Source organism: Macaca mulatta, chromosome 20 (assembly GCF_049350105.2).
Source record: "Macaca mulatta isolate MMU2019108-1 chromosome 20, T2T-MMU8v2.0, whole genome shotgun sequence".
In the NCBI taxonomy this organism is placed as follows: Eukaryota; Metazoa; Chordata; class Mammalia; order Primates; family Cercopithecidae; genus Macaca; species Macaca mulatta.
In genome coordinates this window covers 67,064,881-67,091,253 of record NC_133425.1, presented here as the reverse complement: position 1 = coordinate 67,091,253, position 26,373 = coordinate 67,064,881, and the positions used below count along the sequence as shown (strand labels likewise).

At 42.8% G+C, this 26,373-nt stretch overlaps 1 protein-coding gene, 1 long non-coding RNA gene and 1 other non-coding gene across 6 annotated transcripts in view; 1 reads left to right on the top strand and 2 right to left on the bottom strand.

The window, feature by feature from the left end:
- ZFHX3 (zinc finger homeobox 3) overlaps window positions 1-26,373 on the bottom strand; it is a 1,113,461-nt gene that overhangs the window by 17,555 nt on the left and 1,069,533 nt on the right. For all 4 annotated transcript variants that reach the window (XM_077984470.1, XM_077984468.1, XM_028841442.2 and 1 more), the window contains 2 exons: window positions 11,094-11,227; window positions 10,765-10,965 (listed from right to left, as the gene is read on the bottom strand). In XM_077984470.1, the coding sequence (XP_077840596.1) occupies window positions 10,765-10,965; window positions 11,094-11,227 (335 nt within the window). The remainder of the gene's footprint in view (window positions 1-10,764; window positions 10,966-11,093; window positions 11,228-26,373) is intronic.
- The window catches only part of LOC144337688 (uncharacterized), a 204,934-nt gene that overhangs the window by 138,850 nt on the left and 39,711 nt on the right, over window positions 1-26,373 (top strand). The gene's annotated exons all lie outside the window — the stretch shown is intronic.
- LOC114674489 (U7 small nuclear RNA) lies at window positions 21,091-21,150 on the bottom strand. The gene has a single exon (XR_003725646.1). It is a non-coding gene; the product is annotated as a U7 small nuclear RNA (small nuclear RNA).

Below are 26,373 nucleotides of genomic sequence, written 5' to 3'. Positions count from 1 at the left end.
CTGGCAGATTTTCCAGGAAACAACATTTGTAACCCTTTACAAGCTGACATCAAGCACAAACAAGCCTTTTTTTGTGACTCACTTAAGCCACGATTTCTTCTGGAGTCTCTGCCCAAGGTATACAACATCAGAGGGAACCTCTGACCAATGTCCCAGCCATAGAGGGTAGCCTGCACAGCATTCTACAACACGGAAGTCCCACCTTGACCATGGCCATTTGTTCTCAATACAGCAATTTTGGAAATCGCCTGGATCCAAACAGCTGCAACTTTTGGGTAGAGCCTCAGGTATTTCTCTAGGTCTCCCTGCCATACGGCCAGAAGCCTGTCCAAACAAGTTATCATTTGCCCTATGTTAATGTGATAAGCAGCCCTCGATATCCAATGGAAAAATCAAAGGTTCTTCATTCAAAAAGAAGCAATATTCCTTTGCCTGATATGGGGTGGGAAGGGTAGGTGGCGATGATATTGCAAATGAATTAGAAACCGCCTCCCATTTGATGATAGCCAGAGAAATGGACTGACCTAGAAGCTACAGGACCAGAAACTACAGTCACCACTAACCTTTCTACATGGTGCCCAGCCCCAGTTGGAGACATTATTTTTCCATCAAACACAACCGTACTGCACAGACATCTTCACTATCTGTTGCAAAGATTGGAATACTTAGATTTCTGTTCAAAATTAAATATTTTAAATACATTACTATTAGTTTTTAATGGTTGTGAAGATCCCAGCCTTGCTCAAAATAGCTACTGAAATGTCCACTAGAATCATCAGCAATAGGCTTGACAACTAGAGGAAACCCAGACAGCCACCCCCATCAACATAAGATAACTCCACATCACCCCTAGGGGTATTAGAATCATTTCAGCAACCCAGGTGCCAGCGGGTGCAAAAAGTAAGCAACAGGCACTATGGAGAAGCATTCTGAGAAATGCTGTGTTTACGAAGAGCAGGTGCATGGCAGGTGAATGTGTGTGACATAGCATTCTTGCCTCCACAGACATCTGCACCTCACACAAAGCTCATCGGCAGCTGGTTAAGGCTAGCTGTTGAACCGTTAGGAATGGAGTAGCGATTGCCAAACTCATTCCATCTATTTTCTTTTTAATAGAAGGCATTTCTGACCAGTGTGGTTGGGGAGTCCAGCGGGAATCTGAGAAGTGAAAGGTCACCGATTAATTTACAGTCCTCAGCCGAGGGGGAGCACGAGGTTGGGGGTAAGAGGGGGAGAAAGGGAAAGGAAAAAAGACTCCCCCCCACCTCCTTTCTCGGTTGTAGCTGCAGGATCAGTCCTTTCCTGGGATCTTTAGGAATTATGAAAAATGAATCATGAGAAATAAAAAAAAAAGCCCTACAGAGTAAAAAAGAATAAAATTATCTAACACCTCAGCTGCACATCATTATAGAAAACTGTGGGCTTTTCATACGCATTACAGTAAGGCAGACATCCCCTCTAACAGACTCAGTACGACGGATCAGTAATTGTTTTCATACACTTTAATTAGAAAAACTCAGATGGCTATGAATAATAATGGAAAAGAGAGACTTTTGCACTTGAAAGGTTGAAGTCAATCAAGTGTGAATGACGGCAAAAAAGAAAAAAAAAAAAAGACACCAATTCATCAGCCCTCTGTTGTCTCGCTGCGACTTTAATCATAATTCCTGATTGGGATTCAAGAAGGCAGTAAGCAGCGGTTCTTTGTCTGCCTTCACCTTCCATCAATTAACTCTCCCCGAAATATAATCATCAACCTCACATGCTCCTCTGCATCTTAATCTGGGCCTCCAAACCTGTAAGTCTTGCCCCATATGTGTTTAAGTAACTACTTTTACCACCTGCATCTTCTCATCTATAGTGTACCCAAACTCTCCCTGAAAAAAAGTGGGGGTTGGTACATGAAATTTTGATGGGCAAGAAATTCCCAGGAGGCAAACAAGAAGATCCCTAAAGAGAATCCCAAGGATCTGGAAATGCAGGTGGGGTCTGTCTGCACATGTGTCTGAACAGAGGTTGAGAATGGAAGCAGCCTTGCTACACAGGCTACTGGAGGGCCCCATGTCAGTCAGACACTAACATTCCCATGCCTTTGCCCCACTCTTCCCTCTCCTACCAGCTTCCAAAGCTTTTTACTCAAAGCTTTCATGCTTCATCTTGAAGAGCCATAAACATGATCCTATCAACACAGCACACTGAGGAGTCCTTCTGCTCACTGAGGTGATATATATATCCAAAGGCAGACTTCCTTCAACACTTGCCTTGGCACCCCCTTTGTTTTCCAATCATATCTGGCCACTAAACTGCATGGAATTCAGACTGTCCCAGCCATAGTCTCTAATGGATAGCTGAAAATGGGAAAGTAATAACCCAGCTGTCGGCCGGGTGCGGTGGCTCACGCCCGTAATCCCAGCACTTTGGGAGGCTGAGGTGGGTGGATCACTTGAGGTCAGGAGTTCAAGACCAGCCTGACCAACATGGTGAAACCCCATCTCTACTATAAATACAAAAATTAGCCAGGCGTGGTGGCGCATTCCTGTAGTCCCAGTTACTTGAGACGCTGAGACAAGAGAGATGCTTGAATCCCGGAGGCAGAGGTTGCAGTGAGCTGAGATTGCGCCACTGCACTCCAGCCTGGGCAACAGAGTGAGATTCTGTCTCCAATCAATCAATCAATCCATCCATCCCAGTTGTGCTGAGCACAGGTAATGACTCAATTCCCTTTTGCCAGGAACACTGAAACATGTAGGTTTATGAGAAGACAAAACCTGGTTATAGCATAACCAGGGTCATGCCAAGTGTGCCAGACTTCAAAGGCCCTCAAATAACTGGTCCTACCACGAATTTTCCTGCAGAACAATATACATGCTTTCTCTCTCTTCCTTCTCCCCTCCTCTTCTCTCTATCTCTGGCCACAATCCTACAATGTCCATACTTCCAGCTATGGACTCAAAAGCCAAACAAAAAAAAGTTCTAAGGTTTGGCCAGATGACAGTATACATCAGCCCAAACACCTACACTTTCTACATTGAATGTACCATCCACACTGATTATTCCAATGATCCATACATCAATAAACATTTAATATATTAAATTATATTCCCCACTCTATTCACTAACAAACCTGAGAAGTAATAAGAAGACGAAAGTTTTTCTGGTTAAGAAAATTCAATTGATTACAGCCATTACAACATTTGGGTCTCAAGGCTGGCCTCTGCCATGCAAAAGGCAGTTCCATGGTGATCTTCTAGACACCACGTTTTCCTCCCAAACCTTCTGAGCCAGTTCAGCTACCTTCCTCCCAGAGTACTTGTAGGTTTCATGGAAACTTGGGAAGAAACCATCAGCTGACTGGAGTGCAGAAAATTTGGAAGCAAACAGTGGCTCTGACATATTCCTAACAAACAGGTCTCATGCATAACAAAAGAAACGTGGAGTTCTACTCCAGTGCTCAAAACCTCCCAGTTTAAGCAATTTTCATATATGATAGAAGCAGAAGCGTTCCACACTTAAGTACTTCCAAAATAACACAGTTGAGAAAGAGTAGCCTTGAGTGACTCTCAGTTCATTCAATTGACCATCATTTACTAAGTAAACACTGTACAGGATCCATGTGCTGCTGCATGCTTCTGAGATGCAGAGAGCCAGACAAAAGTCCCTGTCTCCAAAAAGCTTATGATGCAGAATAAATAACCCTTTAGAGGTCACAAAAGCCTTAGAAATCTAATACAAGTTGCAGACTCCTAGGAAAATACTTTCACAGAAAAAATATTCCAGATAATTTCAGGAAATCACAAGCTCCCCAGAAGGAAGTCCATGTACTCAAGTGAACTGCCCTTGATCTACTAGGAGAAGCGACATAGGTTCATAAATACATAGTTCCAAGCTCTTCCTAGTTTGGTTCATTATTATTTCGGATTATGTTTTAATGCTTTTCAAGATTCTATGAGGTGAGTGGACCCTAAAGCCTCCAGGGCACACCTTATACAGCCCAGGGTCTGAGGTATGGGACTAGTCTCCCACTCTGACATTTGGGAGGGGCTGCTGAAATGTATAATTTCTTGGTAGAAGCTGGAGTGATAAGGAACACCATCCTGCCACTTACACCAACCCCTGCAGGTCACAGATGTGGAAGGGCCAAATACAACACCCTGTGCAGCCAAGGTCACCCTTTGCTAAGTTCTTATGGGACCGCTCATGCCAATTCATCTCTCAAGGCTACCTGCAGACAGGCTTGCCTACGTTAGATCGATGCCCCCGACACTTTCCGTGTGCTGGAAAGCAGAGAGATTTTTTTGAGACGGAGTTTTGCTCTGTGGCCCAAGATGGAGTGCAATGGCGTGATCTTGGCTCACTACAGTCTCTTCCCAGGTTAAAGCGATTCTCCTGCCTCAGCCTCCCGAGTAGCTGGGATTACAGGTGTGCACCACCACGCCAAGTTATTTTTTTTTTTTGTACTTTTAGTAGAGATGGGGTTTCACCTTGTTGGCCAGGCTGGTCTCAAACTCCTGACCTCAGGGGATCCTCCCCCATCAGCCTCCCAAAGTGCTGGGATTACAGCCATGAGCCACTATGCCTGGCCAGCAGAGAGATTTTCTTAGCAAAAGTGGTGAAACTAGTTTCTCTGACACCCTTATTCCTACCGCCTTGGCATTGCTTACTTTAAGGACTTATTTCTGAAAAGCCCACTATTACAGGTGAAAGTGTAGATTTGCTAATACCTAGGCTCCCAAGGATGCCTCAAATCCTTTACTTTTAATTGAAAATGAATAGAATGAAGAAACTCAGACAAAAGAAGAGAGACCTCAGACACAGACCTTCTTGGCACAGACCAAGCCAGTCTCTACATCCTTGTGGATGAGGCTGGTCATTTAAGCATGAAGTTAAAACCCAGCTGCTTTTAGGGCTGAGCAGTCTAGCTAGTGGTATATCTAAAGCCAGCTGTTCCAGCAAGAGGCCAGTTGCTCACTTCCTGTCCTGTACCTAGACAGCCACTGGGGCCCACTAGCTGGTGTCTGCACACTTATAGCCAACAAACCAGGGCGCCTGTTGCCAGTAGTTTCAGAGCTGGGTTCCCCACTCCCCTTTACTGCCTTCTGCATGTGCCAGGGAGAACATGTTCCCCATTCTCCTTTACTGCCCTTCTACATGTGGAAAGGGCTTTGGTGTTTTTTGTTTGTTTGAGACAGAGTCCCGCTCTGTCAACCCAGGCTGGAGTACAGTGGCGCAATGTCAGTTCACTGCAACCTCTGCCTCCCACAGAGAACTGGACCATGGCGTCTAAAAGGCCCAGCTTCTTCTCTCCTTGTCCCATTTCCTTTTCTTTGTTTTCTTTTCTTTTCTTTTCTTTTTTTTTTTTTTTTTTTTGAGATAGTCTTACTTTGTCGCCTGGACTGGAGTGCAGTAGCACGATCATGGCTCACTATAGCCTCGAACTGCTGGGCTTAAGTGATTCTTCTGCCTCAGCCTCCTGGGTAGCTAGGACTACATGTGCACACCACCACTCTCAGCAATTTTTTCTGTGTTTTGTTTTTTTGGTAGAGACACAGTCTTGCCATGTTTGCCTGGCTGATCTTGAACTCCTGGACTCAAGCCATCCTCCCACTTTGGCCTTCTTGTTTCTTTTCTAAAACTCCTTCTGTATGGTAGTTCATTCAATTTTTAAATACATCAAGCTCAAAAGAAAATACTGTAGGGCCATGTTAACATTCATGTGGGCTGGAAACAAATGTAGCTCAGGACCAGATTTTTTAAACTGAGGATTGAAAAGGTAGATGGGAGAACAGGAAACACATGAAGAGTTATACACATGTGCGCAGAGAGAGGTGAGAACTGAGAAGGAGAATGAATTGGAGAGAAAAGCTTCATTAGACTGAGAGGCAAGCAGTGGCAGTATACCAAGGTCACTTCTAATTTAGACCATCTAATTGGCAAACAGGCTCCAAATGGCTATCATCTCACAGGGCTTGGAATTAATGAACCTCGATTATTTTCATTACCTTCCTCTTAAGATACAGGCAAGGTGAGAGAGCTGGTACCCAGGTAGGTGTGACTATCCCCAGGCCAGTGGCCGCCCTAGAGCCCCAGATGACCAGCCTGTCCCAGAGACTCACAGACACACAGGCACACATGAGGCATAGAGAGTCACAGACACTGATGGAAAAAAAATCACAAGGTTACAAACTATTGGTCTCAAAAGAGATACAGAGAAAAGTGCAGGCAACGCAGGGCCAGGAGCATGGAAGGGAAATCTGTGCAGGTAAAAAAATACAGAATAATTAAGAACTACCAAAGGGAGCGAAGACAAAGGGCTAGAGAATATGTTCCTAAGCTGCCCAGGAGCCAATCCCATCTCCACTGTGAGGTCATATTTTGTTAAATGATGAAAGAACAAAGAGAATTTCCCCGTATCAGTGCTTCAGGATCCCAGTGGTATGTCCTGTCACTTAGAAAGATAGTGATCAATTAGAATAATTTAAGAGTATTGAAATGCATGGTAGGTGGTCTTTCCTATTCTCATCCAGGGGCCAGAAACATGGGCCCCATGCCTTCCACCCTCCTTTCCTGAAAGAATAGGAAAATAAGGGCACTGAGCAGCAGCTCCTACATCTCTTTCACCAATTTGAAATCTCAAGCTTCTTTGTAAATAGGTGAGAGTTCTTATGTGAAACTGACATTAGGGGCGGGCTGCCCAGCCAGTTGTGGAGGGGCCCTTGTCTCATCTCCCTTAAGCTTTATAGATTTCCTTTTCATATGACGTGTGCAGAGACACTCTTTGCAGCTCTGTTTCCAATAGGCCAAGAAGAATGAAGTGCTGTGGGTGCGGTCTCCATAGTGGAGGGCCAGCACTGCAATTGTTCCTAGTGGAGAATATTTCTCAAGCCCCCTCATCAGTAAGAAGAAGGGGGCCCATGGAAGACATAGATATGAAATGCAGAGCATAAGCAAGCAGCTGTTACCATAGCAACAGACATATTAGACACTGCAGGTTCCTGAAAGCTGTCTGATAAGGTATTATTAAATGAAGCCTCCTCAAAACGCACTCCATTTACAACTGAACGGAAAGACGTGTAGAAAGTAATCTGTTTCCATTTATTAGGGTGGAATTTACTTTTAGTGGGACTGAACCGAACTCAAGCTAAATCCTGAGACTTTGGACCCAGACAGCAAAAAATATTTACCAGAATTTATAGCTGTAAATAGCCCGGACACACCCCATGTCTGCCAGGAATCATCTGTTTGGGAGATTTTGCAAGCTTTTCCTATTCTGCAGCCAACGGCAACTAACTCAGTCAACCCATTTGGAAAGAAAGAAGATTCACTCCTCTTGCTGCTATTCATCCTAGCCACTCAGGGACAAAGCAGACATAACTTTCTTCTCCTGGAGGATGAATGACGGTAGAACTGGCCATTCCTTAACGATATGGTTTAGAAAATGGAGCCCTGATTAGAGGGGCATTTTTCATCATGCTGTTTTCAGTTTCCTGCTGTAGTTGGCCATGAACAAACAGATATATCATTAGAGAGCCTAACCAATACTTTCCCAGGGCCAATTTTCTAACAAAATGACAGTAAGATACTCTCCCGTGACATGATTTTAACCATAGGTTCATTATAATCACTTAGTTTTAAAACAATTGCAAATTCCATTTTTATACCAAATTTTTCAGAGGAAAGACACTGGCATCTGCTTTGATTCATCAGGGCAGAGACCAAGATCATCAGTATTCCAGTCCTCAAACAGGATCTCGGGTTCACCTTGTGGTAGGCCCACAAATTTCTTCTAACAACCCTGGTTGCTCATTTTTTTCCTGCTGAACTAAAGGACTGAGATAGAAATGCATAGTTTGGCTCAATGCAAACTATCCCCATGACTGGACAGACCAGTTCAATACTGACAGCCATGCCATACCTCCATCTTCCCATGCAAAGAGAAAACTCATCCTTGCATATACATCTTTCGGGAAAAAGTAAAATACTTACATGATTATATTTCTCATAACTTTCAACTTTATTCCTGAATCCATTAACTTTCTCTTGTTGCTAACAAATTGACTTCCTATTACCAGTGCATTTCCCACAACCTGCATACTTCTCAGAAATGTCTAGAAAACATTTCCATGGTCTGCTATGGAAAGATTAGGCACATAGGGGTTTCTATACAAGGTACCAAGCACAGCAGTGCTTTAGGGAGCAGTGTCTCCTACATAATTACATTGTCAGGGGTTCTAGAACAGTTTTTATTGGCCAGTCCCATGGATATATCCTCATGCTCCCTGGCATTGTACACACAATTTTATATTTGCAAAATACTTGATGGAGGGTAACAGTGGTTATCAAACATTGGTGTGCAAAGAATAATCCAGTATGGCTGTTGTATAGCTTTCATGAGAGTCTCCATAAAGGTTAAGGATCACTGCTTCCAAAGGTGCTAGTTAATGGGTAACTTCCAGAAATATCTTAGGGATTGATACCTAAGCAAACACAGAAGTAATATCCTGCCCTTGAAGACTCTGTTGGTAAATGAAGATTCACAATGACCACCACACTTGCCACTTGAAATTTACCTTGCTATTGCTGTTATGAAAATATGACAAACAATGAATATTTGAAATATAAGTTATACTCTAGTCCCTAGAGATATATAAATGAAGTTTTTACTGTCTAATGTAAACCAGTCGTGCAGATTACTATAGGCTCAGTCCCTAGACTAGATTTATATTAAAATAGCAAAAACAATCACCTAAGTAAAAGAAAAATGTAGGTCAGTATTGACAATGCTTCCCTCCCCACATCTCTTTCTGTTCCTTCAGGATCCCATGGTTCTAGTCCATCAACTGGGAAGTACAACGAGGCCTGTTACTTCCAAGGCTGATGAGAAAGCTGAGGAAACCAGTAACACAGAAACCTACGGGTCCACAGAAGGAGGTTATCACTTACACAGAATCTTTACACAATGTTCATCAGCTGATTTGAAAATACCCACAGAAAGTTAATGTATACTTGAAAGACCTCTGAAAGGCAACTCATGCTAGGTCACCTTTGAGCTTCCCATTGGCTGCTAAGGTTCTCTTGATGCATCATCGATTATATGTTCTTCACGACTAAACATCACTTACAACATTATTCATTAATTTTTGCAGAACCAAATGGAATAGGAAATGCCTAGAAGTGACATGTCTGTGACCTGCACATTATAATGTGCAGTTGTGAACAGACTACCTCTCTGGGTATCTTCACATGAAACGGCAATCAAATTAACTTCTTATTACTCCACTGCTAAAATAATGCTAAGGAAGAGGTGAGAATAGTTCTTTTTGGTGGTTTTTCCTCTAATGATCAGGAAAGGGCTTTGGTGTTTTTTGTTTGTTTGTTTGTTTGAGACGGAGTCCCGCTCTGTCGCCCAGGCTAGAGTGCAGTGGTGCAATGTCAGCTCACTGTAACCTCTGCCTCCCGGGTTCAATTGATTCTCCTGCCTCAGCCTCCTTAGTAGCTGGGATTTCAGGCACCTGCCACCATGCCTGGCTAATTTTTGTATTTTTAGCAGAGACAGGGTTTCGCCATGTTGGCCAGGCTGGTCTCAAACTCCTGACCTCAGGTGATGCGCCTGCCTCGGCCTCCCAAAGTGTTGGGATTACAAGCGTGAGCCCCCACGCCTGGCCAGGAAATGACTTTCATAACAGCACCAGCATAGTCAAAAGTAGGACATCACCATCACTGGCACTATTTTGAAAAGTTTTCATATTACAGTTAGATTTACATCTTTACACTAATTAGGCCATGTTTATAGTGGTCACTCAGGGGCATGCTTTCAAAATCTGCAGTTGTAGCAATATCATGTTCAAATGCAAAACCCACATTCACGAATCAGCAAATCCAGCTCAACATTTTCTTGCTTTGAAAATTAAAGTATCCACTGAGAAACTCCTCCATTACAGGGCTACCCCTAGAGTTGGAAATTGTGGGTTCAAATCTCATCTCTGCTCCTTACAAATGGCATCAAGTCAATTAACATCTTTGAGCCTCAGCTTTCTTATCTGCTGATGGGAATGTGCCAAAAAATTTTTTTTCCTTTTTTAAAGAGAGAGAGTCTCCCTCTGTTACCCAGGCTGGAGCACAGTGGCCTGATCATAGCACACTGCAACCTCAAACTCCTGGGCTCAAGTGATCCTCCCAACTCAGCCTCCCAAGTAGCTAGGATTACAGGTGCATGCACCACCATGCCTGGCTAATTTTAAAGTATGTTTTGTAGAGACGGGGGTCTCATTATGTTACCTAGGCTGGTCTCAAACTCCTGGCCTCAAGCAATCCCCCCACCATGGCCTCCCAAAGAACTGGGGTTAGCGGTGTGAGCTAGTGTGCCTGGCTCCCTTTTAAAACAAAAACAAAAACAGAATTTGTTATGAGGATGAAATGAGACACAATGAAGGTAAGAGCAATCTAGTCCATGACCTGCTCAGTAAAGGTTTAAAGAATTTGAATAATGATTTCTTCACATAAATGGTTAGCTAATCCATACCTCTGTCCCCTGAGGGGAGAGAGGATGATAAGGGAGGTTGAGAAACATGTTCAGCACTTTGGGCTATGGTCATGCCAAGTCTAAGGCAGGGACAGTACAACAAAGGTCACAGAATGAGGACTGTTTTCTGACGTTTCCAACTCTACACTGGCTTTCTCGTCCAATAACACAGTATCTTGCCCATGTTACTGCGTCACCTTTGACCCTGGAGAAAGACCATAGGGTGCTGCTTCTGGCTGCCTTACCGTCATAATGAGCTTCTCCACGCAGTCAGGTGCCACGCTGTGGAGGTGGGTGAGGTGCAGCTGGAGGTGGATCTTGTTGTTGAGCATGTCCTGGCACAGGGGGCAGCGAAGCATGGGTTGCACTGAGTGCTGCGTCATGGCATGCACCCGGAGCCGGTTGACGTCGGCATTACTGTACTTGCAGTAGGGACACTGGTACATCTGTGGGGAACACACCCACTGCTTTGAGCAACTGTGTATGCCCCCACGTCCGCCCACCCAAAAGTTTGTTCCCTACCAATGTCTAAAACACCTCACCTCCCCACCAGCAGAGTCCCTTCCAGCCTCACCTGCTCCGGTTTGGTCTCCTCAGCTGTTTTTGGTCGCTTCGAAGAGAGGGGAGACTCTGAGCTACCTGGGAAGGAGATGCGTTTGGAGGTTGCAGGAGAATCTGTCAGCTCCTTCTCTGCTTGGCTGGACGATGCTAGAAGAGAAAGAAGAAGATGCAATACAGCAGCCAGACCAGGCCAGCTCCCAGAGGGTTTGTGTTGGGTGAAAATCAACATTCATTTATAGCACAGGATTTTCTTAAAACACCACAATTCAAGAAGGATGAACATCCGGACTGATTTATCAAGCATGTTGGAAAAGAAGCAAGTGTTTCTTTCTCCCCCATGAATTTCTGTCACTACTTTAACAACTGAACATTAGGAAAAGAAGGCAAAGAAATGGAATAAAAGGCTCTGGAGTTGGATTAAGCTAAATTCAGTCTGTTCTAACCTCCCCCAATCTAGACACAATCTGCTGGCTTGTGGGGGGCAGTAGGGCTGAGGGTGGGTGGGAAAGTCTCACCAGCTGCTTTGCCAACCTCAGTACCAGACATGCTGTGCTTCAGAAATCTAAGAAGAGATGTGCTCTCAACTCTATTGTCCCTCCTCTTGGAATCACAACATGGTACAGCACCAGCAACATGAAAAATGTGATTTGAGAAAGGTTCACATGAATATCAGCACACCAAATATGTGGGGGAAAAAAATCAAATTTGGATTCAGCAGTTTGCTTTTGGGGAAGAATATAATTGAGGAGTGGAACTCGGCAGGGCCTGAATCCAGGATATAATCTAGCCAATGCTCCAGACCCAAGAGTTTATTCAGAGTGGGTGGGAATAGGGAAAGTTTCCTATCAGCTTGCCCAAACCATGCCTCCACGCCCCTCTTGCCTATACCACCAAAAAACCAAACACTAATTAAAGAGGAGCAGCCCATGAGGATTGAGTAGCACACAGCATGTACAGAAGTGCTGGTGGAAGGAGTTCTCTGAAGGTTGGAAAGGAAACATTTCTTTACCTTCTCTATTGTTAACCCTGATCAGTAAGCATTAGGTTAGGATCAAGGTTTATAGTTAGGAAAAACCTGCTATCTGCTCCTCCTTCCAGTAGAGGCAAACACTTTGATAAGAAAACAGCCAGGCTGAGGGTTTATCCAGGATAAGCAAGGCTCCTCCAGTTTAAACACAGTGTGGTTGGATCTGATTGTTCCATAACCTGGTCAATATCTGAGTGTTGGCTCTTTCATTTGTTTTGAATGTGGGACTCCATTTTTCAGAATTTTGCTTAAAGCAGTAAGAATAAAAGTGGTAGTGAGAAAATATACATACCCACTGCCCTCATGAAAAAATAATGTGACTCAGCATTCAGGTCACTGAATTAGAAAGCCCAATTTTTATTCCCTGTTAAACTGCTTTCTTTTTTACCCTGTCTAGTTATCTGTCATGTATTTCCATTTATGCTTGGGTTTGAAATTTGTTCTGATGTGGACACCAAGATGCTGTCATTACTTTAATAAACAATTTTAGAAAATCAATTTTATTCATTAAAATCATAAGGCCACAATATAATTTTGAAAAGAAAAATTTGCCAGATGCAGGAAATATATTCCAGGAAGTTGATGCTCTTCCCAGAATGCACATATTGTGACCTTTAACCCCAGTATCTTGGTAACCTGGTCTACATAAGTTTGTAGGGCATCTATTATTTAAAAAGTACAAGGACAAGCATATTACACACAGATCCTCCTCCTCCCAACACACACATTCATAACAGTACTTTAATCTGTCTCGAATCGACTTCAAACCCATTTTGCTCTTAATGGGAGTTATTCATTTTCACTTGAAAGGTAATACATGACGGCTGGATGTTTAATGTGATGGACTGGCTGCCGATTAACTAGGTGCTGTAACATTCTACACCAGTTCCCCCATGGCCCACTTCCCATCTCCTGGCCCCGCTCAGACCTGATCCTACGGAACGTTGCGTTGGCAGGTTTTAGACCTTGCAGTGCGATGGGCTGCTCCTGAACACGTCTACATTTGGAGTCTAATTAACGTTTTCAGGAACTTAAGTTCCCTTGCCCCCATAAACTTCCTTATTCTCCAACATTTTGATTTTTGCTTGGTGGTTATCTTCTACATATTAACTCTTCAAATGTATTCTCAACATGGGGTGGGTGAGCGCATCAAATAATACTTCCAATGTTTATTCGTCAGAGCCATTTCTTTACCTTCTCTACTGTGAACCCCAATCAGTAGTCATTAGGTTATGTTCAGGGTATATATAGTTAGGAAAAAGCTGCTGTCTGCTCCTCCTTCCGGTAGAGGCAAACTGAGACATAGATTCTATTCCATACACCCATCCCCATCTTTTTGTTACTCTGCCTGACTAAAAACAACACCTGTTTTACAGGACTGTGACTGCCTTGTAAATGCCCTCAATCTACCTGCCCCCCTACTATGGAATGAGTCAACTGTGCACTTGCTCAATAGTGTGGATGAATGGGCACCGAGGCTGAGACCACCCAACTCATCTCTCTCCCAGAGCTGAAAAGCAAACACAGTAACCCAGTGCAGCATTAGTTTCCTCATAGGACCAAAGAGTCCATCCTCTTCCTTGAATGCTGAACACATGATGAATTGTGGTGAGGTTGCAGAGATGAGAATTCTGGTTTCAGAAGCCACTATTCTTTCCCCCTGCATGGAGAGGGGAACTTCCTTTTTTTTTTTTTTTTTTTAAACTCAAACTGCTCTGGAATTCTAAAGCTTCTTTTGTGAGCTTGAGCTAAGGACCCATTATAAAGTGTTTTAAAAAATAAAATTGCCACTTGCTCACTCATTTCTCTTTCTTCCCAGTAATACAACAGCCCTGCTTTAACATGAAATGCTGCATCCACTGGTGCACAAACTTCAGGTTCATCTCCTTTCTATCTAGGACAATCTTCATCTTTATTAGATCAAATCTGTCTAGAAGTGGACATTAGCCACCTGCAGCTCACTGGCCCCTTCTCTAAAGATAAAGCAATGCCATTCTTATAACAGATTCTATAAACATCCAGTTACAATCTCATTGTGTTTCCGTGAGTGATGTGGGAATGGCTCGTAAGAGTTAACTATGGCTGACCCATGCCCCTCCCTTAATTGACCTTAGACATTAAAATGTCAATCCCTATCATGACATGGTACCAAAGTCATTACAACATTTCTGTAGACGGACAAACAGTTGTGCAAGTTCTGGTCAGGTGCTGTGGCTCACGCCTGTAATCCTAGCACTTTGGGAGGCTGAGGTGGGCAGATTACTTGAGCCCAAGGAGTTCAAGACCAGCCTGGGCAACATGGTGAAACTCCATCTCTACAAAAATTAGCCAGGTGTGGTGGTGGGTGCCTGTAGTCCTAGCTACTCAGGAGACTGAGGTGGGAGTATCACCTGAGCCTGGGAGGTTGAGGCTGTGGTGAGCCATGATTGTGCCACTGCACTCCAGCCTGGGTGACAGAATAAGACTGTCTCAAAAAAAAAAAGAAAAAAAAAGTTTTGCAAGTTCTCCATCAACATGCTAGATGAGAGTTTATCACAGGCCACAGTCAGAAGTTCTCTCAAGTTTCTTCTCTCTGAACAACTTCAAAAGGGCCAGAGTCTCAGAATCAATTTCTACGTCAGTTCTGTCACTAGCATACATCATAGGCATAAGTAAATGAAGTTGATGAATACCAAGAGAGAAAGTACTGTGGTTTCCCACTTTGAAGCCTTTTCTAAACTTAAAGTCCAGAAGACATGTCACAATATACAAAACACTCTTAAAAATCAATTACTGGTCACTTTAAGCCTGCTATGATGTCACATAAGTGAAATGGAAATACATGCACTCCAGAGACAAGACATAGTTCAGACAATTGCTGCCTGGAACGTTTGGTTTATACTGGCAACAAAAAAACAAACAACTTGAAGCGTTAGTAACTGTACTGGTTTGTACAATAATGACAAAATGATTTGGAAACAATCTAGATATCTTACAATAGGGCATGGTGTAAGTAAACAATGGTACAGCCATTCTACTGAGTATTAGAAGACATTAACACTGACTGCTATGAAGCAATATGGAAAAATCATTGAGAATGCAAATCAGAAAAGAAGATAAAATGTGTACTATCTCATTTTACAGCTATGTAAAAAGCAGGTATTAGAAAAAAAGACTAGAATGATCATTGTCTTTAGGTGATGACATCAAGGACCACTTTATAAGTTTTTCACAGTCATTTCATTTTTAATATTATAGTTATCAGTTAAGTTCAAACGCCCATGAAAAAGTTGGTATTGGCTCTATACTGTGCAAAACATCAGATGATATTTTTTACTTTGCTGGTAAAAGCAATTTCTCTCATTTTGGCAGCTATAAAATATGAAAATATGTGTTAAATCTCAGAGAATCTTCCACAGGCAACATGTTGGGCTCCTGGGATTTCAAAGGGGATAAAAATGTGGTAAGGAATCATGCAACTGAATGCACTATAGATGACAAACTCTATAAAGCTAGGAAAATGGGATATTGTGACAACGAAATGCTGGGTCAAACTCCTACTCAAACTTAACCGGATGTGCTCGCTATGGATTCTACGCCACACAGACTTTCTAGGGAGTGAGAAAGCACTTGCTCTGCTTGTTAGTGTTACGGTGGCCCTACCCAATGCGCGCTGATGAGGCACAGGAAAGACTAGCATGTCCCTGTTATGGAGTTCAGAAATTCAAAAGTCGGCTTTCTGGGCCAACAGTCACCACTTCTCCTCATACTGTGATGAGTTGGCCAACTAAAACTCACAAAGACAAATACTGAGAGAGACGAACCTGTTCATGATTGTCTATTTTATCCTCTTGGGCTCCTCTGCATTCTAGGCAAAAGTATTTCATTTCAAAGGGAAGCACAGTTGTCAATACATGGCTCCCTTAGGGGGAAAATCATTTATGCATGGAGACACCAACTTCCAGATATCCTTTGATTTTATCATATTTGTTTTAGAAGTATTTAACCTCTAAAAGTAATTACTTCAAAAGTTACCCCTCTACTCAAGCTAGTTAGAGGGAATAGGGAAGAGAGCTGATAAGTATTCATGCAAAGTTTTGTTTGAAATTTGCAAGAAATGGTTTTATTATATCATAAGCATATAGAATAATTAAAATATGGCTAGCAAAACTTCATGTAGAAGGTGACTTACTTTAAGGAACAGTATTACTTACAAAGCTTATAAAGTGGCCAAAGACGGTAGAAGCACAGCCTTTCAACATTCACAGTCCCTTATAACTTTACCTGATAAAACCATTCTTGCTAGAACAAATTCTCATGTGATCCCAATCTTTGCTAACAAATTCGACATCCGAATCACTGAAATTCTGGCCACGGAAAACTTAAGAGTTGTCCTTGCAATCCCAGTGGACTTAATGCCAACACAGGCTTCATTTCTCATCTAGTAACTCTATACAACTCTGAAGCCAAGTAAGGCGTGGAGCTGCTGCTTCATCAAAGATAAACCGGAAGAAAAATTGCAAGTGAAGTAAATATGGAACCTTAAGGTCCCTCATTTTCAAGATATCCACTTGCCCTCCAAGAAAACCAACATACTGGCAGAATTAGTTTCTGTGTTTCCTGAGCAAAATTCATCTTCTCATCACTCAGCACACCAGTGAGCTATTGGCATGGTGGGCATCCTACGATGCAGACCAGTAACCCTCTGGCCAGCGGCCTCCCTCCCTTGGTGAGATCCTGGGCAGGCACTGAGGTGTCCACGTTACTGGGAAGTTTCTTTTGCATCTCTTCATGATAGAGTGACTCTTGGAGGTGGTAGTCACCAAAGTGCTGATCCTCTTCCTTTCTGAGGTCCCAAGGTGAGCCCACTGAGGGCCTGGGATGCTGCCTGACATTTGAACCTTGTGGAGAATCCAAAGGCAGCCACCACCCCCACCTCTCAACTATCAGACTCTTAGCTAAAAAGTATCACTGACAGCCCCTCCATCTAAACTTCCATCTCCCAAACCAGCAACATAATGGAGGAACCAATTAAATGATTATTAATTCATGCTACTTTCCGTAAGCCAGAGGTTCTCATCGCCTTGCATTCCGTAAACCAGCTTGCCACCTGCCCCAGAAATTTACAGCAATCTTTTCTCTATCTCCGTTGACTAGCGAAAAAATAAATTCACACAACTCCATACTCAATGTCTGAGTTGGGATAACTATTCCAACACACAAGACATATATGTATCATGAGATCTGAAAATGGTCCTTCAGCTCATAATTAAATGGAAGGTGCAATGTGTGTTTCCCATAGCTCCTCTCTCTCAGCTTCTCATACCTCATGCTCCCTCTAGACAGCACAAATGCAATGTTTCCAGAGGGTCATCTGTGCTTCTGGATTTTGTGATCTTCTGACTTTCATTGAAAGTAGAGTTACTCTTGGCATTTGCTTGCAATTCCTTCCCCAGAGGACAGGCTGGGCTTTCTTACTCAAATCTCCTGTGGAGCTACTGCACTTGATAAGTGGCCAAAGATCTGGCTAAATTTTCTTCCTCCCCCAATAGAGAGAACAACAGTTCCTTTAAAGAATCTGCTTTCCTGCCAGCTTGGTCTTTAAACATGCACGGTCTCATTCTGCCTCCAACCAAGCACTTAGAGATGTTTCAAAGAGGAACAGGGGTAGAGGGGAAGAGGATTTGTGTGAAGCAGATGCATGCACATGTCCACTCAGCAGGGGGTGGTCTTCATGCCACAGCTAGAAAAGAGCTGAGGCTTCTCTCTTCCCTATCCAAAGGAGCAGGATCTGTCTCAACATCCAACCTGGTGAAGTTAAGAACCTTCTATTCAAAACACAGTCTTATTCTCTGGAAATGCAAGCTATCTTGCTCCCATATATCCCTAGAAAACACCTACCCCCAAAAGCAGAATATGCCTACACAGGTATGGAAGACACAGAGGTTCCATCAACTTCACAGACCTTTTGTTTCTAAAAAGGATTTCAAAGAAAATTTGATTTATACTACACATAGTTATAAGAGTTACTCAGGGAAAGGCTAATTATTTTTCTTCTCCAACTTAAATATGAACAAAATAGGTCAGCACTTTAAAACTCCAGCAGCTCTTAGGTGTTGTTATGATTTTACTTTTTGTTTGGAAATAATTATAGCTTCACAGGAAGTCACAAGAACAGCATAGAAAGAGCCCATGTATACTTCACCCAGGTGTTACTTATTAAGCAGTTTAGATAAAGATTTCCAGGTCTTCAATCACTCTTCATCGTGACCCTGCCTCTCTGGCTCCCTCCCTCTCTCCCCAACCCCCAATGTTGCTTACATCTACCAAAACCTAGGGCCCTATGCCTGTCATACACCTTCCCTGTCCTTTAGGAAAGCTCCATGCCTCCCTAACCCAGCAAGGGCTCAGGACCTCCTGTCTAGTTAAGAAGTAGATCTCAAAACCTCACGCTTGTCACTGAGATCGCAGCCTTGAGGTTCAGCAAATGCCACAATGTGTCAGACTCCCAGGCAGGGTTCATTGAAATACAGATCACAGCCCCTGTCCTAAGGTTCTAATTCAGTAAGTCTGGGTCAGATAATTTGCATTTCCAGTTAAGTTCCCAGGTAATGCTGATGGTCTGGGGACCACACTTTGAGAACAGTGGTCAGAGCCAAGGCTTTGTGTAATAGGTAGGAACCATGCTGCTTTGCGGTCTAACTAGAATTAAATGAGAGGGCCCAGCAAGCATGGGCCAATCTGTCAGTCCACTTTAAATGACTCTGATGACATGATACTCTCATCTAAACTCAGGGATGATAGCCAGGTCCGGTCTCATAGCCTAGATGTTTTAAAATACCCTCAGGCCACCTGTTTACTCTAAAACAAATGCAGACACCTTCAAAACCAGAAATTCAGAAGAAATAAGCTCCACGTGTTCTGTTAGCAGCATAATCCAGAAAAAGGACAGACTCCCTTGTTTACAGAAATCTCTTTATTTCCACATGTCCTATCCTGGAGAGCCTCTGTGAAAAGGGCACAAATACCTGTGGGCCCCTTCCACCTTGCAGAAAGAGGAAGCATCTTTTTAGTGCTGGCTTCCCTAGGCCAGGCACCTGCGGGCCTCAGCAGCTGAAGGCCCTCTATGCTTCAGCTCTGGAAGGATGCACAGATCTATGCTAGCCCCCATTTGCACAAGTCAGCAATCTGGGAATGGGGGTTCAGGCACCATTCTGTGGGGCCTCTGCTTTCTCTGCAGGAAGCAGCCTCTCTGGCAGGCTCTGGAAGCCTCAAGGTGGGATGGTGGGCACACAATGACCGGTGGGTGCTGCTGCTTGCTCTGCGTATTTGGGGAGAAAAACAGTGCTGAGCCCTAAATCAGAGACATCAATCTGTTGCACTAATTCCTTGCTGAAATATGCATAAGGCTGCTTAACCACACTGATCTGAGTTCCCAAAAGGCCATTTCACATTTCAGTTTCAAGACACCTTGCTCCCTCTGTGTCAGGTTTGCAAATGAACCACCAGTCAAAACAGAGCCACCACCTGGTTTAGACCAACATCAGCTGTTGGTCTGTTTAATCAATTATAGGCATTGGACTGCCACCATGAGCCTGGCTCATGCCAGGATTTTGGAGGCCTGCTAAATATTCCTGATTTTGATTTTGACCTGATTCCTGACTTTGAGGTGCTGAGTCGACCTGCCTGTCTTTGGCCTCTTGTTGGTTCCTGCAAAATATGCTGTCTTCCCCTGGCATGGCTTCCTGCAGCTATGGCCATGGTATCTTGTGAGGATGGGTGGCCACAGTCCAGGGACACACTAGGGGGTCTGCACTTATCACGCTTCCCTGTGGCTTCATTACAGGACTGTGAAGACAACCAGAGCGCGAAGGAACCTCAGAGACTGGACCAACAAAGGAAAAAGCCCAGAGGTGCAGGACCTAGATCAAAACCAGTGGCATGCGAATCATTCTGGGATCGGGCCAAAGTTAATTAACAGAGTACCATTCAGTCTCCACCGAGTCAAACAATAATTAGGTTAGTTAGGGTCTCCGAGCCCCAACACAGTCTAGACTCTGAGAGACTGCAATATAGCAATATTCTTCTAGTTTCTTCTCCATTCCAAATCTGTCTTCCTAAAATACTAAATTTTATGAGTGAAAGTGAACTTGTGAACATAAACAGATAAAATATGGGTGTGTGTCCAGAATGGTGACAGATACAGAGAACTGCTGAATGTAACTTATCAGAACCTTACAAACCGGTCTTCCCTCGTGATCCACCTAGGGTTTGTTTTTCCTAGTCCAGGTTCCACAGGAAAGTGTGAGAACTTGTACTTAGGGAAGAAAGACATTACTCAGGTTCCTGCAAGGGTGGGAAATGGGAATGATTCTCCACTTTCTCCTCCAGATTTAGGCACTACGAAGACTGTCAACATCTTCTCTTGGTATTTTGTACAGTACAGAGAGATAGACACCCTACATTGAGTAATGTTTATATTTAATATCAGTGCTGCTTTCCATCTCCATTGAGTTCCCACATTCAGCTCACTCACAGTACTCCAAAGGCCTAGGATAAGTGACCTGTGTGAAAGTGCAGGGAGGTAGTTCTGGAGCGCCTTCAGGGACTCCTCAGGAACTGATGTTTTTTCACTTGTTTGCCTAAGGCCAAGTTCTCTTCACCCAAAAGCATCAGTCAGCCCCCCTTGCTAGGTAATAAAGCACAGTGCTTTGTAGCGCTGGTCACAGTTGGTTCAGATCCTGACTGTGTAACCTCAAGCATCCTATCTAACTACACTGAACTTTCCGTTTCCTCATCTGTCAGTGGGGTAACACTGACTACACACGGTTTCTGTGCCGCTAGCCAGAGATCAGGCATATGACGCCTACCACAGAGTCTGGCACATGGTGAAAGTGCAAACATTTGTTGCTATGGTTTCTTTTTTGGAAGGATTGGAAAATAATACTGGTGGGGCTATAAAACCATAGAACGAGGGGAGAAACTTGTTTATTTTTGCTTTTTTACGGGCTTTCCAGTGAAGACCAGAAAGCCTGCTAGACAAATTCTAAAAGCTGTAACACTGAAACTTGGTTTTTAGGACAAGCAAAGGCACCCTAAATTTGTCTTTTCTGTATACCAGGATGAGACAATCCTATTAACCCATGGATTTAATGTCTACAAAGCAGAAAGTAGAATAACTTGGACTTGAAGGTACTTATGTCATGCTATTTTACCAATTGATTGTTAATGAAACATCTGAACAGTATTAAGCACTTGCTAGGTGCTAGGGATTACAAAAATCAATGGTTGCCACACAGCTCCTGACCATAAACAGCTGACAACTCTATCTGACAAGAGAAGCACAGAACTTAAGTTCTCCTCCTCCAATCTTCCTGTAAGTAGAGAAAGTGATAATGTTACATGTTCTTTGGCTTTATAATGTAGGAAATGTATCTGACTCAGAAGGCAAATTGGGGTTTGAGTGCAACTCTGACACCCAAAAGTTCCCAATCTATGAGCCTTACTTAGTTCTCGAGGCTGCAAAACGAAGGTAACATTGGACCCAAGAAGAATATGAGAACCTAATGAACGTGCTCTAATATCCCCCACGGAAAGGCACAATGGTAATTTTTTTTTAACAATCATGATTATAATAACAGAGGTACTTTCTCATTGGCACAAAAATTAAAGCCAGAACAAAGCAGGCAAGATTAACATGGCCACTCTGTAAGAATAATATGCAAATCTATAAGGTATTTTCTATAGTGATGAACAATGATTTGCTCCTTAATCTACATTTTCACTGCCCTTTATCTATACCTTGATGATAGTTCTCATTATACTGTGTCATAATTATGTGATTACATATGACAACACTTCTAGAAAGTGTTTTTTTTTTTTTTTGCATGTCCTGTACCTGCCTTAGATATATCTGTGCAAGAAAATATTTGTTCAACTGATGTAGTCCCTATCTCTCTTATGACTTACAATATAAATTCTCAAAGCCAAGACCTTTGAATTAACTGGAATTCGGGCAAGTCCAGATATACACCACAGCCTGTATCTATTTTGGCTTCCCAACATAAAAATAGTTCATGGTTTGTTTTCAATTGTGAGACAGAATTCCGCCTGCAGTGACTTTAAGCAGCCAAGTATACTGGAAGTGGCCTGGAAAAAAGAGTGGGCAGTGAGAGAAGGGGGGACAAGCTGACTCTGAAAAAGCTGACACAGTCACACAATTCCCATCTATGTGTGAAAACATAAAACCAAAAACGGTTTCCATTGGCAGGACCGTGAACCACAAAGGGGCCACGCACAATGGGCTCCCAGCATTCCCTCACATGCACCCTACTGCAAAGACAAATTTACTTTTGGGTGAGGTGGAGAAATGAAACCAAGCACTGGAAAGATACAGAGTTAGGCCAAAATGATTTCTGTAGAGGTGTGGTGGTGGTGAATGGCCTGGTTTCTAGTCAGCAACAGGGTTGGGATATAGGTGGCCACTCAAAGGCATCCATGTGAGTCTCCAAGGACTCCTCTGTTGATGTCCTCATCACACTGGCTCTGATACCACAGTGAGTCTGTCCCAAGAACACAGAACTAGGTAAGGGCATATGGTGCTCTGACACCCCATCAAGAAAAGTAGGCTTGGTGCTGCCTGACCTCCATCAAGAAAGCCTTGAACCTTTTATCCAGGGTATATTAACTAGCCACAGACAAGGAAAATCTTGGAAAGTTATCAGCATTCCAACTTTAGTAATTAATATGCTCCAAGATTCTATACTACTCTACAACTCTCCCTCCCCCAGTCATATTTTATGGAGCTCCAGATTGTTAAGAACCCATTTGGTCCAACCTGCCACTTTACAGATTTGGAAACTGAGGTCCAGAGACTTGAGGTCACAAAGGTAATCTTAGTGGCAGAATTAGGCCTTGAACCCAGGGCTTCCGACTCCTGTGAGTCCTGTGTTTTTCCTAACACATGTTTCCTCTCAGCACATACCTTCTTTTGTCTTTAGAGACTCAATTTGGAAAAAAAAAAAAAAAAAAAAGTATTTTTTCAGCCTCTTTCCATTCTTTGTCACAGATTATATTTCAGGCACTAAGTTCCCCATACAAAGGCATCTCTATTTATACAAAGCTGTAAACAACAGGGAAAATAGGGGGAGGGCTGGTAATAGATTTGCACCAAGATGTGCCTGACCTGCTTTTTTTCAACCTTAGTAATTAGAAAGGCAGCAGGTCTGAAGGAATTATTCATATGCGGCAGGAGCCATACACTATACATTTATGTTAAACATGTCAAATCCGATTGAAATCATGCCTGCCAGCACCATATTCCATAAACATTCTTTTCCCTAACAGTCACCCAGACCTCGCCAGCCCATTAATACTTCCTTTAATAGCAGTCTTCCATAGATTCAAATCAGGGATGCTCCACTACACTAATTGCTGTGTTAGGTGAGCATCATAGATTTAAAAAAATTAATAAAGTAAAATTCCTTCAGGCCAATCCCTTAGAAAAATGAAAACACTCAAACTACCATTCTAACTCAAAAATTTACAAAAATATAAACATGAATGTCAGTTAGGGATTTCTGAAGCACTGCTGTGGTGTCATTTCAAGTTGAGCTATTTCCCTGCTTCCCTTCCAACCCCCATTTTTTAAAAGCACCAATACCCTCTGGTCATCTTGTCCCAAATTACCTTAACTAGACTCAGCTTGGTGCTCTGTGGCTGGAAACCATGACGACTACAGGAATTAAATAACCATCTTGCTATGATTCTTTGCCAAGAGTTCAATTTTTCCCCTAATTATTGGTGATAAAGCATCACATTAATTGTATATCACTTAACTTATTGCAATTAATGATTAATTGGATAATCACTGCATTAATCATTGCTCAGTTGATGACATGGGGGGGCTCTTAATTCGAGAATACACACATTCAAATCTATTCCAGTAAAAGAGAACAAGGGTCATTTTCATGTTTCAAAAGAGAAAACCACAAAGTTGGACAGTGGCAATAGCTGTGCATTAGGGAAGAGAACAAAGAACTTTCCTACACCCTTCATTGGCCCACAGGAGCACATCACACTTTCCTTGACAAGATGTGCCCCAAGGGCCTGTACATGTGCTACCACTCACCATCTTGGAACTCTCAGGTGGTTGGGACTAGTGGATATCCCTTGTCTGTGTTTCACAGAGGATGTACCTGAGCCGAAAGAGGCCAAGTGCCTCAACCAAGGTCATATGCTGGCTGGTGGGCTTCCTGACTCCAAATCTAGTCTTTCCACATCACCATCCTGCTTTCAGAATGAGCACAACACCAACTCCTTACAAGATATATGTCCATGGTTGATAATCCAGTTCATTTTGAACATCCTGGACGTTGTCGTGTTACTATAATCACTGTACAATGTCAGGAGACTTCTGCTCCTTATACTCAGACATAGATGAAAACTAGATCAAATGATCAAAGTGAAAATGATCCTTCTCTGAGAGATGGTATATTGGTAAGAGCTTGGGCTCTGTCCTAAATTAGAATAAGTGGAAAAGCCAGTGTGTAAATCTGCACCTGTCTGTATACCTTTTGGCAACTTGCTAGAGTTTCTAACCTTCCTTTTTTTCACATCATGGCACACACAAAATGATGGCAAACTGGGATAAACAGATGAAGCAGGACCTGTGTACCTGTGAGCAATTCACGGCATGCCTGCTGGGAAGGACAGGTGTGAAGCTCTAGAATGGTGCCTGGCACAGGGTTAGAGCTTTATGAAGCCTTTATAATTACCGGACAGTTGCTATACCTATGATGCATTCTTTCAGGGTTAGTTTTGTTCCTTTTGGGTATCCATAAGCTGCATGTGTGGCTCTTTAAATTTAAATTGATTAAAATTAAATACAATTTAAAGTTCAGTTCCTCAGTGGTACTAGCCAGACTTTACAGGCTCAATAGCCATATGTGGCAAGTGACTATTGTATTGTTCAGGTCAGATACAGAACATTTCTATCCATATCGACAGTTCCATTCAACAGCACTGATCTATAGTAATATTGCTCTGACAACTATAGGCGTTCCTAAAATCCCCAGAAGAGTGTTAGATTCCCTGAAGGCAGGCCCTATAATCTCACTGAATTTGTGATCAGTAGAACTCTGCCCAGTGCCTTGCATGGGGTAGGGACCCAGCCATTGATCGTGGAACTGACCCAACCTTGGTTCAGATCACTATCTTGCTTGCTGTGCTGCCACCCAGGGTAAAAGACCTGACATCTGAATAAAAGAATCCCAAAGAGGGACACCCAAAAAGGAAACCAGGAGGCCCACTCCAAATGTAGAAATAAGTAGCTGAAAGTGTTCAGTAAAGATTACCCATTCCTGCACATACCCCAAAACTACAAAATCAATAGCTGAGAAAATGCCAATTATCCAGGCCCATTTGAAATATTATTAATCTGCATCATGAACAGCTGCTAATCAACATAACAAATTGTGAAATCACTATTTATTTACTTGCCAGGAGGAAGCATTCCCCATCACGTAATCAGATAGGAACAGCTCAATTTAGGGAGAGAATAGAACAAACGTAGATTTTTAAAAAATATATAAAATACTAAGAATCCAGAAGAAAGCTCAGAGGAGGTTGCTGGCACCTATATCGATTCCAAGATCAAACTGGCCCAAGTACCTTAATAAAGCCTGTCATTACACACTCAGATACTATAGACAAAATTATGCTTCAGGTCAAAAGAGGATCATCTGCAGGAGTAGGGAAAGAATTTTCCCTTCTCTCTTTACTACTGTGCAGCTGGCAAGGTGCACCTCTGAGTTATTCATTCAATCACTCATTCATCCATTTTCTGTGTGTCTTTTGGAAGTAAAGATTAAGTAGGTCTGTTGCTTGAATGAATGCATGAGAAACGGGAACCTTATTAAGGACATTCATTTTTTATGGTGCTTATTTTACGTCTTTTAGTAGTCTCCTGACTGCCTAGCATGTCCACTAGTGCTGTGAAGACACACTCCCACTGAATCAGAAACACTCTGAATAAGATTTAATTGAACTGCTCTCAACAAAGCCTGCCCTAAACTGGTTGGAAGGATTAGAGAAGCACATATTGAGTGGCTATCATAGGGCAGCACATACAGTAGGGGCTTTGCAAATGGTGGCTCCTGTTTATTATTTCTGTAGTGCCTTAGCACACAAAATGCAGAAAACATATGCACCAAAACATCATTCGCACGATCCCACTAAATCCTTGTATGTTGCGCCTCCCTCAGCTCAAAATTCCGAGGAGCCACAT